The following is a 16,373-nucleotide window of genomic DNA, read 5'->3' as shown; positions in this document are numbered from 1 at the left end:
TTAAATTTTCACAGATCAGGAAAAAACTACTGACTTGAGTTTACAGGGCTATGGGGAAATTTTCAAATATTCATTCAATTTTTAGCTCATGGTAAACAACTCATGAGGAATTTAAAAACTAATAATAAACTTTTCTGTGCTGTTTATGAACCATGAGACTGGCAATTCTGACTCCAGTTCTTATTAATACCTGCAAAATTAGACTCCTGGCCAGAGGTGCCATATAGCCATGAATTAATTCATCTTGCCTTCATAGTGTATGCTGATCATTAATAAAGAAGAATGCCACATGTATTAATGCAGCTCAAATAAGAGGGAGACCGAAGGAGAGAGAGATTTAACTCAGCTCAGCTGCTTACCAGTTGAGCGCTTAAACAAGTAACCTGTCCTCCCAGCTCCAGTTTCCCTTTCCATAGATGAAAACACTTGGAGGACTCCTATAAGGATTAAGTGAAATGGGTCTGGCATATAAGTAAGTACTGCAATGGTGGTTATGCCTTTCTGTTACTTTGAAGACATTATTTTGTTCTAGAAAGGAAACTCTTCCCTTTTTCTTTTTCCCCCCAGCTTTCTTGACCTATAACTGAGTATGATATTGTATAAGTTTATGTTATACAATGTGATGATTTGATTATGAATATATTGTGAATTGATTACCACAATGAAGTTAGTTAACATCCATCACCTCACATAGTTAACTTCTATGTGCATGGTGGTGAGAACATTTAAGATTTGCTCTCTTGGAAACTTTCAGGTAAGTGACACAGTATTGTTAACTCTAGTACATGGTCACTATATTCATCTTATAACTGGGAATACTATATCCTTCGATCAACATCTCCCCATTCTCCCACCCCACCCCACCCCTGGCAACCATCATGCGGTTCTCTGTGTTTATGAGTTTGACTTAGCATAATGTCCTCAATGCCCATCCATGTTGTCCCAGATGGCAGGACCTCCTCCTTTTCTATGGCTGAATAGTACTTCGTTGTGTATATTATGCACCTTATCTTTATCTATTCATTCCTCAATAGGTTGTTTCTGTATCTCGGCTATTTGAAAAATGCTGTAATGAACATGGGAGTACAGGTCTCTCTCTGAGATTGTTTTCTCTTCTTTTCATCACATCTGATAAGCTGTTATCTCCCATTCTTCATCTCCTTTCAATTTTAATAGCTGGGGAATGATGGATCCCTGCTGCTGTAATCGGATCTGACTCTATATGTTGTCAGAGTTATCAAAACCTGACAAATTAGAAATTGGGCCCTCTCAGCAAATAAGGTTTTCCCTCAAACAAACCCATGTGTCTTTATATCCAAAAGCAACACTGGATATCACAGCTTTTGCCGGCAGCCCATGAATCCCAAAGCCCACGGTGGTCGCCTCTATGACGCTGGCATGCGGTGGTTGAGATGCTCACTCTGACTTACCTGGCCTGGCTGGGGCCGCTGGCGTGGCCTCCAGGGCCCTGTTCTGCAGCAGAGCTCCCACGGCACTGGTAACTGTCGGTTCTTTTCTTGGACTCGTCTGAGCCCTTCCCTACAGAGAGAGGGGGCAGATCTATAACTCAGGCAGCACACAGGAGGAACGATTTCCACTCAGCCACTTTGGACCAGAGTCACCCTGGGGACCTGCTGCACCCGGGGACGGGGACACACACACCCTGCGCCTTAGGTGGCCTGGTTCCTAACCTCCCTGCTGATGCTCAGAGCCATGTCAGGGTGCAGGAGCTTCCATTCCATAATAGCGCCTTTGAGGGGATTTCGAAGTTAATCCTGTAAAACTAGTTGTATGGAGACAGAGGACATCACTTCATGTCAGTAAGGATAGTTATGGAACATTTTAGTTTTTCATTACACTTGAAGATGCGTTTGTTTTTAAATACACAACCAGAGAAGAAAAACAGACATTGGCAGGCAGTGAATGTTTTAAACATGGAATCCAACATCCCTGCACCACAGCCCTCCCCACTGAGCTGCGGGAGCAGAAGAGGTACATGAATGTAGAATAAGGACCAAAAGGTTCCTCGGTGGCGCCTTGCTACCTCCTGACCGATCCCCCCAATGTCTCCACGGAAACAACATAAAGATAACCTGTTTCTCAAGTGAGAATTCTCACTTGGGCAAGGCGAGCTCTGAGATGATAGCAGGCAGTTCATCCCCATCCAAACAAACAGAGCTATTTTCAGAGGGCATAGCACTTTTGTAAAGTTGATTTTATTTAAAATAGAAACACATTTCAGCTGTGCTGTCAACAGCCCTTCAGAACCAAGCGGGCCCCTCCCTTTCTGCCCCACTTCTGAGTGTGCTTTCCTCCGAGGCAGGCCCCAGCGTGGCGGAGCTGGCTGGGGAAACAAGCCCTGCTGTTCAGACACACTCACAGCGAGTTGACTCAGAAAGCAAGCAATTTTTCTTCTGTGTTCCCAATCACCACTTAGCTCTGGAAAACAAGGTGGGGACCAGGGCCAAGTCCCTGGTTCCAGGCGGGATGGCCAGCTGGCCTCCTTCAGGAATAAAAAGCACTTCCGCTGCGGCTTCCCAGCGCTCCCTTTGGCCCCACTAAACCCCGACTCACTTCGGGAACTGGCCAGAAGAACCATTCGAAGAAATGTACTCCACCCTTTATGCTTGAGAAAGAGGAGGTAGAGTTATACTGAGAAAACCTTTCCAAAACTAAGTTGAATTCAAGCCCAGAGCAGTTATATCCCCTCAAAATCAGGGTGTCTTTTCCATCCACAGGAAAGGACTCCCAGAAAGGGTAAGTGGGGAGGGGTGACAGGGAAAGAGGAAAGCCAGGGACCCCTACATGAAGGCGCTTTCACTTTATTATATATTATCCTCCCGACAACTCGACAAGGTACTGATAAAAGTGGGAATTTAAGTAACTTGACCAAGTTTGCCTGCAGAGAGTCAATGATAGGGCTGAGATTCAAACCCTGGCTGGTGATTGTAGAATCTGGGCTCTTTCTTCATTGCACTGTCTCCCATACTATTTCAGGTGTAAAGATCGAATCTCTACAACTATCTATCTACACTAACAAAAGAGAAACATGCAAATTGGTGTCACTCTGCTACGCCCACCAGCCAATCAGAGCAACTATGCAAATTAACCCAACAAAGATGGTGGTTAATTTGCATACACAAGCACAAGAGTGAAGAGTGAAGACTGAAGAGGCTTGGCTTCTCCACTGCGGCCAGACCAAAGGCCTGGGTCCCAGGTGCCAGAGGAAGACCAGTGCCAGCAGCCAGGGGAAGGAAGGCCCATTGCGCGAATCTTCATGCAACGGACTTCTAGTATATATATAAAAGCCCAGTGACTGGAACGGTGGAACATCCAGAATGACCAGTGGCTATGACATGCACTACAGCAGCCAACCAGTCTGATCCTGGCCTCAACTGGCCCCCAACATCCCAATTGGGGCGGAGCCAGCCAGCCAACACCCGTGGCCCCTCCCCCCCATGCACGAGTTTGTGCACTGGGCCTCTAGTATTTATCATAACCACCCTGCCTGTTCCACCAACACACCCATCCCCTCCCTCCTGCATTCTTTTATCTAGATGTGTAGTATTATAATCTGCCTAGGCCCTGGAGCTAAAAACCTTCTTGTCCACCCTGACCCTTTTCCCCCATATATCCAACCATCTTCTCAGTCCCATCAATTATTTCTTAAAATTATCCCCCACCCAACCACCCCCATTAGTGCTCTCATTCCAGTCCATAATTCTTTCCCTGTTGCTGTGGCTTGTAATCATCCTCCTGCCAATCCATCTTGAACACCAATTATAAGGGGAATCTTTCTAAAAAAAACCAATTCCATGTCACTTCAGTCTATGCTGTTCAACCAGTCAGCACGGCCCACAGGGTGACACATGCGGCTGATCATAGACAAGTAGACAGAAGGCCCAGAAAGTCAGGGAGAAAGCAGGAGCATCATGGGAAGAGGTGACGGGACATGGAAAGAGAACTTCCTGGGCCCCTGGGGACCTTCCAATCCCTGCTGCCAGGCCCTTGGGCTGGCGGTCCTCAGCCTTCAGGGCCCCTCTCCACTCAATCCCCCTTTTCCTCCTCTCTGAAGTGGCTTGACTCCAAGCCCTTCTAGATCCGACGCCCTCCTGGCCCCATCCATCCCATTGCTCTCTCAGGGGCACCTGTGCTTTAACCTCACACGCTGGGCTCCTCAGGCCACAAGCTGGATCTGGGAGGGGAAATGTCTGCTCCTCTTTGAAGCCATCCCTGGATCCCAGTGGCCTCCTTCCTCCGCCGTGCCCCTATATATGTCAGCTACCACCCTTTCTACAGCGTTGCGTCCAAGTCCTCTCCTTTCCAAGCAGCCAGCACCTCGCCAGCGCCGGGTTCAGAGGAGCCGTTCAGGACTGTCCAATGCATGTGCAGATGGAGCCGGGGCTCACAGATGAGCTGTGGCTGGAGGAGGCCCCATCCCCATGAGGAACTGCATTTCATGGAAATCTTTCTAAACATATTTCCTACTCCTAAGTCTTCAGACCAGTTGAATTTTTTCATAATGTCCGAGCCATGTTTACAATGAACAGTTTTCATGCTCCACGGTAAGCGATGTTCCTGCTGGCTCTGGTTCTGTCTGTTTTTATCCATCTATTGTCTTCTGTTGTCATCTTACTTATTTGTATCTATTTACAACAGTTGCTCCCATTTTTCTAACTTGCTGATTCTGTGGCTTTTAAAACACCTTCTTCTACACAGCAAAACACAGGGCCTGGGGACCCATCCCTTGTGGCGGCCTCCCCTACGCAGGCCAGTTTCATTTGAGGGTCACAACTCTTTTCGGGATGGTGAAGGCTAACCACCGTTGGACACAGAGCCTTACCATAATACTATAAAAATTCCACTTATATATTCAAGTCTTCATTCTAAGAAGCTGCAAACACTATAGAAATATTTTGTTCCTACAACACCCCGAGGTGTGGTAAGCTGGGAACTCAAAAGGACCCTGCTCCCGTGAGGATGGGTGACCGTGACCGGCTATGGTGATGCTCACATTTCCCAGGATGGGTAGTAGTTTCCCCACCAAACCACCTGCTGGCACCAGGCCTGAAAGGGCACCTGGGGGAGAGGCTTACCTGCACTCTGGACTCCAGTTTGGCTGCTGTCTGGGCGGCATTAAAGACTCGGCGAGAAGACTGATCCTTGCAGAAATTAATGTGCCGACTGGCTGCATTTTCATTAAACCTCCTCAGACAATACGGGCACTGAATATAATCTGAATGTAAGGATAACAACAAAAGGCAATTAGCATTTCAAAAACAACCCTGAAATGGACTATAGGAAGGGAAATAAATAGGATATGAACCCTGCTCCATCATGAAAGGAAAAGATCTTAAAGCCTGCTGCAGAGATCGCCAACTCCAGGGGAGGTGTGCAAAGGCTCAAACGAAGGACAGTGAGGGGACTATTCTGCTTGTGCACTGACTTCAGTGAAGAGTGTACCCTTGAAATGTTTACATGAACTATACTTAGGAACTCCCCAATTCAAGGAATTATTTAGGGGACCGTCAGTCAAAAAGTAGTCATGGAATCAGAATGTTAGTATTGATGATTTGAAAGGGCATAAAAGCTCAGGTTGTGGTACTGGATGTGACGGAAACACATACACGAGTTTAGGGAGCCACAGAGGGAGATAGGAATGCGGGCTTTGGGATGGGATTTGAAGTCAGTGTCACTGGCAGAAAGACACTGCTCTGCAGTGGGAGATGTTTTCACTGAACTCCGAAGTGAGGAAGCAAATGATACATTCAAGGAGAAGGTAGTAAAATGAAAAAAGGCGGGGATTCAGAAAAGATAAAAGAAAAAAGGAGGGGTGATTGGAAAGTGGCTCTGGAAACAGCTTCAGCTTCTAGTGTTAGACTGTCCCAGACAGGTGGGTACGGGGAGGAGGAGGAGGGATAAATGGTGAGGGAAGAAGACTGATTTGGGATGGTGAACACATAGTATAATATACAGGTGATATATTATAGAATTGTATGCCTGAAACCTACATAATTTTACTAACCAATGCCACCCCCCAATAAATTCAATAAGAAAAGAGGAGAAAGAGGAAGAAGAAGGAGGAAGAAGAGGGAGAAGGAGGAGGAAGAGAAGAGAGGAGGAGGAGGAGGAGGAGGAGGAGGAGGAGGTCGTCTCAGGAAGCTCTGGGGCACTAGGTTCTGTGTGGGTATCTGGGATACCCAGTCATCAGGACCTGGCTCTCATTTGCAGATATTAGACAAGGAGAGAAGTAGGAAGTGAGAAAGATCCAAGGTCTTCTTTAGAGCGTGGAGATGCTCATAGCAAAGCCAGATTGGAGTCTACTCCTCCCTAAAGCAAGCAGAGAGAGATGTGGGGTTTTGTTGTAGGTACCTCTCCTTAAGGGAAGACAAAGTGGATATAAGCAACATGAGAGAGGAGCTTCTCCCTGCCCCTCCCACCGCACCCCCCCTGCCGCGCCCCCCCCCCCCCCCCCCCCCGCCCCGGAGGATCTGAGACAGCACCAACCTTGAACTCTACATGGAGGTTTGGGTCAAAATTCCTACATGTGGGGAGAGATATTTAAGGCAGTGATGTCTTCAAAGTTAAGAATCCTTGAAGGCAACTTCTAAAGCACTTTGGGGAGCTATTTTAACAAATCATTTCCAAAAGTGAATACTCATAAAATGTAAAGACTAGAAGAAATTGGGAGGAAATAAAAGATTAGCACTTATTCTAACCTTTAACTTCACACTGGAAGTCAGTCCTTAATGATTCATTCAATACATATTGAATACATATTCTGAGCCAGGTGATATGGTGTCTCCGTAATCAAGGACTAGGCATTCCAATATAGAAACAAAGTTTCCCACAGTGATAAATTCCTTGAAAAAAAATAAAATAGGGCAGCATTGGGAAACGATGAAGGCTCTGACACCTGCCTGGCAGGTTCCGGGCCCCAGATCTTCACCTGCTGTGTGTGTGAACTTCAGCAAGTTACTCAACCTCGTTAAGCTTCGATTTCTCCAGGACCTACATATCACCTCCTCCATCGGGTCATTGTGAAAGGAAACTAAAATAACCAACACGAGGACGGCACAGTGGGCGGGATAGAACATACTATTACTCTAAGTAAACAGGCCCAGCAAGGTTGTGTTTCCAACTACCCAACAAGACTGAAACTGCTTAGAAAAAGTAAAATACAAAGCGCCATTATCATGCAGAACTCACACTGGTGTAGAGAACCATCCAGAGCTCAGCTCTTGGCTGGGTGGGAATTTCTTCCGTTTTAGCAGCTAGAAAGCCAAAGCTTCTATCAGAAATGCTGCTACCATAGCCCTGGCTGAGTTCAGGCAAAGACAATGATTATGACGACGACTGCTTCCTTAATCCCACTTGTTTATTCATTCATTGATGCCCTTGTGTGTGTTTGGCACTAGATGCCACCACAGAGACAACACAGTTGTGTATTTCCTGGACAACAAAACCTCAGAGAGGACTAGAGGAAGAGGCAAAGGAGCGGACCATTGCCATTCCGTGTGGTAAGCTGTGGTCGGAGGTGGCTCCAGGTACTCCAGGAGCCCACAGCTGGAACACGAAGCCCTGGCTTAGGGGGCAGAGAAAGGGAACTTCAGCCACTCTGAGAATGGGAAAGTATTTTTCAGCAACAGTAATCTGGACACAGCATGACTGAGCTACATGCTCTCCTCTCCTCTCAATCTGAGTCACCTCTTTCTCAATGGATCACAATGACATAAAAATCACTATGGACTGTTTCTTTCCATCGGTGATGGTTTTAAAAGTCTGACTACAAATGGACTCTTATGAGGACTCTGGGGAGGATGGTCAGATCTCATTAAAAAGAAATGAAAGTAGAAAAGCACACATTATTTAAAAATGCAAGCATTGTGGGGCAGGAGGAAGGGGACATATGCAATACTTTCAACAATAAAGATTTTTTTTTAAAGCAAGCATTTTGTTGAATACCCATATCTATATAGCCCTGCAACAATGGTGACCAAATGTCCCAGGCCTCACCAAAAATCCCAATTATAAATATTCAGTATCATTGTCCCCATAAACTCTTACGACATCCCAGAAAGTTGAATGATTGCTGGACTTACTTAACTCAGTAAGAATTAGAATAAATATATACATGTCACAAAAACTGAGTCATGAAACATGGAATCATGTTAGAAAAAAGAAAATTAATTGCACACTCGTACATGCCAGGCAATCCTATATAATAAAAGCATAGTATGCAAATTGTCCCCTCGACTCAGAGTTCATCTGGGAGTTTGACCAGGGGGCAGGGCCAGCCAGGGGAAGGAAGGGAGGCCCTGGCCAGCAGCCAGCAGCCACTAGGGAACCTACCAGTGCATGAATTTTGTGCACAGGGCCTCTAGTACTACATACAACTCTAGTTATGGCTCTATACATTTTCTCCTATTTAAACCTGAGAATGTATGGGCTGACATAAAATCCCCAATCAATATAATTAAATAATTAAAATGTGCTATTGTATATAACCATTATGTTTGGTGCATGTAATTATAATAAGGCCACAAGAAAGAATTTAGTGTTATAACTATATTTTAGCATGAAACTGTAAAGGGCAGAGAAATAAACTGCATGTTTGCTTAGGCCTTACAAAGGGAATGAATTATTTAAAAAACGAATAATCCCCACATTTTAAATTCAATTTGAAAATTACAAAAATTCACATGGTTTCATCTGACATGGTTCACTTATTCAATTAAAGAACCATGAGTAGTTGTTTAACCCTGTAGCTTCTGCTATTAAAATAAAAGTATTTCTCATAAAAGATGTTTTGTTATATGAAGCTTGTGGTCAAAGTATTATCAAAATCACAGCCATAGCTATTTCTACTGAACATCTTAGACACATAATATTCTAACTACATTTTCATTAAACCCAGCAAGAGTGAAGCACTTACTAAAATTATTATCTGGTAAAGATGTTCAGATGACATTTTCAGATAATTTTTATAGCATACTTACACAGTGTTGTTTTTGAATCTTTATTGTTGAAAGTAATACATATGTCCCCCCCACCATTGACCCCTTCTTGCCCACCCCCACCCCCAACCCCGGGCCTTCACCACACTATGCACAGTGGGGTTTTTAACTTTTAAAAACAAACTTTGAGAAATAATTTACATGCAATAAAATGCACTTATTTTAAATGTACAGTTCAATGAATTCTGACAAATATATATATACTTGTATAACTACCTCAATTAAATACAGAACAATTTCATCACATGAGAAAGTTCCCTCATGTCCTTTCAGTCAATATTCCCCCAAGTCCAGTCTCAAGCATCCAAAGATCTATGTTCATCACTGAAGATGTTATAATAGAACATCCATGATGCTGCATGTATAGTGGCAATCTCTTCTTACTGCTAAATTATGTTACATTTTGCAAATATTCCTCAATTTAGCTATTCCCTTATTGATGGATATTTTCAGTTGTTTCCAGTTTATGCTATATACGAATACGATAAACATGTATTTTTTAAGGACATGTTTTCAGATTTTTGCATAGTAGCTAGGATTGGAGTTGCTGTAGAGTTATATCCATGCTTAAGAAAACACCAGTACGAAGTGGCTGTACTATTTTATACTCCCATCAGCAGCGTGTGCGACTTCCAGTCATTCCACATCTAGCGACTACTTGTAGTATTGTCAGTCTTAGCTATTCAAGTGGATATGTAGTGGTATTTCACTGTGGTTTTAATTTGCATTTTCCTGATGAAAATAATATTGAATATCTGTTCATATAGTTATTGTTCATTATTTTCTTACACATAGGTTCAAATACATCGCTTGCCTTTTCCCTCTTGGACTTTGTCTTAACATTGAGTTGTAAGAGTTATCTATATATTCTTGATATGAGTGCTTTGTCAGATGTGTGTATTATGAATATTTACTTCCAGCCTGTGGCTTGCTTTTGCATTTTCTTAATGGTGTCTCTCAAAACTGAGATTTTAAATTTTGGTAAAGCCCAATTTATCAATTTTCCTTTTAAAAATTGTTAATGCCTAAGAAACCTTGACCCTTAGATCAAAGATTATTTTTCTAGAAATTTTATAGTTGGAGCACTTATGTTAAGTCAATGATCCATTTTGAATTACTTTTTGTATATGATTAAGGGTCATTTTCCCAGATTTATATCAAGCTTTTCCATGTAATTTATTAATAAGACTATCCTTCCCCATATTGAATTACTTCTGTCAAAAACCTATTGTCATAGATGGGGGAGGGGGAGTCTATATCTAGATTCTCTTCATTGTTCAATTGATACACCACCACCAAATTGTAATGATTATTGTAACATTATAGTAAGTGTTGGCATAAGAGAGTGTACGTCCTGCAATTATATTCTTTTTCAAAACTATCTTGGCTATTCCAGACCCTTTGAATTTCCATATAAGTTTAGAGTCAGCTGGTCAATTCCTACTTGGCAAAGAAAACTTGCAAGGATTTTTATTGGAAATACCTTGAGGCCACAGATAAACTTGGAGAGAACTGACATCATAACACAATGCTGAGTCTTCCAAACCATGAAAATGGTAAATCTGTCCATATATTTTATTCCTCTTTATCGTTCTCTAAGTTATAAGATTTTCATTTTATAGGTCTACATATTTTTAAAAATATATACCTAAGTATTCAATGTTTTATATTATTGTAAGTGGTATTTTTAATTTCATTTTCAATTGTGTAAGTATAGTATATGGAAATACAATTCACTTATGTATAGTGACCTTATTTCCTGAAAGCTTGTTAATTCACTTTAATTTCAGTAGCTTTTTTGTAGTTACCTAAGCTTTTCTACATGTACCCATTCATGGTCATGTTGTCTGTGAATATAGTTTTACTTCTTCCTCTTCAATCTTTAAATGATATAGGTATATACCATTTATATGTGGCACACACATATATTTGTATATATCTATATGTCTATACATATCAATTATATTTTTTTCCTTACTATGCTGGGTACTATCTCTAGTACAGTGTTGAATAAAGGTGGTCAGAAAGGACACCCTTATTTTTTTCCATTTCTCAGTAGGAAAATGTTCAGTTTTTCACCATTCAATGTGATGTTAGCTACACTTTCTCAAAGATTACCTTTATTAAGGAAGTTCCCTTCCATTTCTACTTTTCTAAGTATCTTTCTAAAACATGTATGGGTGTTACATTTTGGTACAGGCTCTGCCTGTATCTATTGAGATGATAAAGGACTTGTATGCATGCATATGAGCAAAACCAATGGACACAGTGCGGGGGGCGAGGGCTTGTGCTTGGGGGAGGGGGTGGCAGGGGAGAGATCAATGGGGGGAAAAGGAGACTCATGTAATACTTTAAACAATAAAGACTTAAATATTTTTAAATATTTTAACAAAATTAATATGATGAATTGCATTTATAATTTGTGTGTGTGTTGCATGCAGTTGAGTCAGCTCTGACTCCTGGTGACCCTCTGAGTGAGTGATGTCTACAATGCCTTGTCCTCAGCAGCCCTGCTCAGCTTCTGTCATGGCTTCTTTCATGGACTATCCATGCAGCTCTCCTCCAACACCGTATTTCAAACAAACCCTTTCCCCCCATCTGTGATACACAGTAATTGGGAATACGAGAGTGGAGAAAATCTTAGCTTTGTCTGTAATAACATCTTTGTTCTTGGTGATCTTTCCTAATTCTGATGGTTGCCATTCTCAGTCTTGGCTATCTCTAAATTTCTTGGCTGTAGTCTTCATTTGAACTGATGACTGAACTAAGGTAAGTAAAATCTTTATTTCATTATCAATTCAATGTCTTCATAAGGGTACATGTATTTCTCTCATTGTCATGATTTTTGTCTTCTTGATGTTTAAATGCAGTCCTGCTTTGGCACTTTCTTCTTTCACTTTCATCAGAAGTTGTTTCAAATCATTGCTACTTTCTGCCAGAAAGATGGTATCATCTACATATCTTAAGTTATTGATATTTCTTCTCCCAGTTTTCACTCCTCCTTCCTGAGCCTAGCCCAGTTTTTCAGATGATATATTCTATGTACAAATTAAACAAATAGGGATAAAATTCACCCTTGTCTGATTCATTTGACAATAGAAACTATTTTCTTCCTTAAAACTACTTAATTCAGGTGTAATTTTGTTCTTATATTTTTAACTTTTCAAAGATGAAATTTAAGGTAATTGATTTAAATCTTTCTCCTTTTCTAATATAAGTATTTAAAGCTATAAAATTCATTCAAGGCACTGCTTTAACAAAACCCCACAAATTTTGATATGTTTTTATTACCATTCAATTCAAAATATTTAATAATTTTGCCTTAGATCCATGGGTTATTTAGAAAGGAGTTGTTAATTTCATCATAATTCCTACTTTAATTTTAATGTGGTCAAATAACATAGTCTGTATGATTTTAATACTTTTATATTTAATCCTTTTAGACCTGTTTTATGGTCCTGCACATGGTCTGTGGGTGAATGTCCTTGAGGAGAATTATATTCTGCTCTTGACATGTGTCACGTTATAGTTATAAGGTGTCAATTAGGTCAAACTGGTTGATATTGTTGTTGAAATTTTCTATATCTCTGATGATTTTCATGCTGCTTATTTCATCAGTTACTAAGAGAGGAATGATAAAATCTCCACATATTATTGTGAATTTGTCTACTCCGTCCAGTTTTGTCAGTTTTGTTTTGTGTTCTTTGAAGCTCTGTTACTAGGTACATAAACATTTAGGACTGATAGGTCTTCTTGATGAATATATTTTTTAATCATTATCTCTGCTAATAATACTTGCCCTGAAGTTTACTTTGCCTAATATTAATATTAGCCACTGCAGTTTTATGATTATTATTTGATGTGTATATTTTTCTGTGCTTTAAACATGCCAGTCAAGTCATTTTGACATTCCTGGTGTTTATTTCTCTTTTTAGCTTTTTATCGAAGAGGAAAGGCACAAATCATAAGTGTATGGCTCCATGAAATGTCCACAAACTGCACACACCCCTGTAAACAGCCCAGATAAGACACAATGTCCCACCAGAAGGGAACCCACGGGAGACTTCCCATGTGTTCCCTTCTGGTCCTCCCCAGCCCTTCAAGAAAACCACCATCTGACTTCTAACCTGATATTCAAACGTGAAGATTCTAAAAAATTAAATTTATGATATTGACAGGTCAGGAAACCTGCGTTGCTGCCATCCTTTGAGAAGTTAGACCTGGCCCATGGAGCCACCAATTCATTCTGCCGCCTGCCTGACCCAATTATTTGTATCTTTATATTTAAAGAGTGTTTGTTACAGAAAGTGTGTAACTGGACCTTGCTTTATAGTTCAGTTTGATAATCTCTGCCTTTTATCTGAAGTTTTAGGTCATTCCTATGCAATTGTCCATAGAATTAGGTTGAAGTCTAGCATCTTGCTATTTTTCTTTATCCCATCTGTTCTTTGTTCCTTTTTTTCTCTTTTCCTGTCTTCTTTCGGAATACATTTTTTCATCTCCACTCCATACATTGTCTTATAGCTATATGTCAATATTTTGGGGTGTCTACACTAGGGTTTAGAATAGGCATCTTTATAATATAATATTCCACCTTCAAATAATACTACACCTATTCATGTATAATGTGAACCTTTCAACAATATACGTCCATTTTCCTTAATCTCATCCTATTGGTTTCATACATTTCATTTTCATGTGTTGAAATCCCCATAATATGCTATTATTTATGTTTAAATAGTCAATTATAACCCTAAGCTAACATTATACTCAATGGCAAGCAAGACAAGGATGTCTACTTTTGCCAGTGTTATTCAACATACTTTTGAAAGTTCTAGCTAGAAGATTTAGATACAACAAATAAAAGGCATACAAACTGGAGAAGACAAAGCAAAATTATCTCTGTTTGCAAATTACATAATCTTACATGTAGAAAACCCTAATGATTCCACACTGAAAAACAACTGTAGAACTAATAAATAAAATTCAGCTAAGTTGCAGTTTACAAAATCAACACACAAAAGTTGTATTTCTATACACTAACAAGGAACAATCTGAAAATAAAGTTAACAATTCCATTTACAATAACATCAAAAAGAATAAAATATTTAGAAATAAATTTAATCAAGGATATGAAAGACTCATACACTGAAAATTATAAAACATTGCTAATGGAAATTAAAGAAGACAAATAAATGGAAAGACATTCCATGTTCATGGATTGGAAGACAATATTGTTAAGATGACAATAATATCTAAATGATGTACAGATTCAATGCAATCCCTCTGGAAACTCCAATGGCATTTTCAGAAAAAAAAATTATATAATATCTCAAAGTTTCCCAAATAGCCAAAAGAATCTTGGGGAACTCACACTTCCTGCTTTCAAAACTTACTACAAAGCTATGCTAATCAAAACAGTGAGAAATCTAGATAACCACATGTAAAACTAGATATCCAACCTCCAATTAAGTTGGTATCTTATTTTACACCACATACAAAAATTAACTCAACCTGGATCAAAGACCTAAGTGTAAGAGCTAAAACTATAAAACTGTTAGAAGAAAACATGAGGAAAAGGCTTTATGACATTGGATTTTGCAATGATTTTTGAGGGAGTTTGACATCAATGGCTGGGCAACAACAAGAAAGGAAAGTTGGACTTTATCAAAATTAAAAACATTTTTTGCATCAAAAGATACCATCAAGAAACAGTTCACCAAATGGGAGAAAATATTTGAAAATCCTATATCTGATAAGGGATTAATATGAATATTAATCTAATCTAGCCTCTAGGCCAAAATTCCAATTTATAGAAAGACGGGGGAATAGAAGGACAGGTTAAACACTAATATGACTTAAAAAAAAAAACCAAACCCACAGACAAATCCAGAACATGAGAAATTCTAAAGATAACTGGCCTGGTAGGGACGTTGTACAGGGTTAAAAGAAACTAAACAGACAACATAAGACAATGCATAAACCTTGACTGAATCTTGGATTGTGGCTGGGGAATAAGGGAAAGCTTTAAAAGACATTCTTAATAAAATTGGGAAAACATGAATCTATGTTAAGTGCAAGAATAGTATTGTGGTCATGCACGAAAATGTACTTAACAAATGCATAATGGAATAGTTAAAGTGTTATAAATTCTGAAATTTACTATTAAATAGTTCTGCCATAAAAATAAAATGAGTGATAGAAAATATTATAATGTCAAGAACTGTCAAATTTCAATGGAAGGTATATGAGTGATCACTGTACTATTCCTTCCTCTTTTCTGTAGATTTGAAGTTTTTCAAAATAAAAAGTTTAGGTAAAAACGCTGTGGGCCACTAAACTATACAACTTAAAATGGTTAAAATGATGAGATTTATATTATGGGAATTTTATCTCAAAAAAGTAAAAAAAGAGCTGTAAGTATCTGACATTGGGGAGCTACTGTATCTTAAATTGCTCTGCACAGTTCCATTCTCATAAACCACGATGTGAACAGCATCCCCTGGAGTTATGTAATGCCATGACACTGGCTACAGTGGTGTTCTCATGTTGAGATAGAGTTAGAAGGAAACACAGACTCTTTAGATAGAATTGAGGGGGGGGGGAAGGAAAAGATAAATTATATGATAAAATTACTTTTATACAACTTAATTCCTATTGTTAATCTTAGAATAAATAGAAGGAAGCAAGGCATGATAATTTGGCCAAAACTTGAGCATAGCCTCAACTGGTTAAGAGTTAATGTCAGAAACAAACCAAACTGGCCACACACCTGGGTTGATGGACGCGGGGGGAGGTACTGGGAGAGGGCGGCCTTCTTTCATGGCTAGGCTGCACTGCTTTGCTGACTGAATTGCAATAATAAAGTCTTCATGTTGTTGTCTCCAGTTAGCTTTCCTCACTGGTTGAGGCTGCAAAAACAAAACAAAACAAAAAACATATACTAGCCTAGACTTTATATGTCTCCATTATAATTTTTTTTTCTTTTGCAGCAGGGATTTGAATTTACAGGAAACAGGACTGTGAGATTTGGAGAGGGAAGCAGAATTTGTGTTTCAAAAGTACTAAAACGGGTTTGGAAAATACAGTAATAAAATTCACAAATCACAGTAGTGAAGGAAAACACAAAATAATCAGAAAAACAACATAACTATAAAACCTTAAAGGAAGACTTAAATGTAAGGTTAAAAGTGACTTTCTTCCAAGTTAACTGCTAGATTTAATGCTACTCTAATGAAAGTATAAACAAGATTCTTTTTTGTCACATCTGGAAAGTATCTGAAATACATTTTGAAATCTCAGTGAGCATGATTAAAAAGAAAACAGTAAAGGTGGATTATACTTACATGACTTTAC

General features: G+C 39.7%; 1 protein-coding gene across 1 annotated transcript in view; it reads right to left on the bottom strand.

The window, feature by feature from the left end:
* The window catches only part of ZC2HC1B (zinc finger C2HC-type containing 1B), a 34,457-nt gene that overhangs the window by 6,539 nt on the left and 11,545 nt on the right, over window positions 1–16,373 (bottom strand). The window contains exons 4-6 of the mRNA XM_059699606.1: window positions 15,790–15,928; window positions 5,097–5,236; window positions 1,431–1,539 (exon numbers count right to left, since the gene is read on the bottom strand). Coding sequence (XP_059555589.1) covers window positions 1,431–1,539; window positions 5,097–5,236; window positions 15,790–15,928 — 388 coding nt within the window. The remainder of the gene's footprint in view (window positions 1–1,430; window positions 1,540–5,096; window positions 5,237–15,789; window positions 15,929–16,373) is intronic.

Source organism: Myotis daubentonii, chromosome 6 (genome assembly GCF_963259705.1).
Source record: "Myotis daubentonii chromosome 6, mMyoDau2.1, whole genome shotgun sequence".
Taxonomy (NCBI): Eukaryota; Metazoa; Chordata; class Mammalia; order Chiroptera; family Vespertilionidae; genus Myotis; species Myotis daubentonii.
Note: the sequence above shows the minus strand (reverse complement) of the source record. Positions and strands in the feature narration are given on the sequence as shown.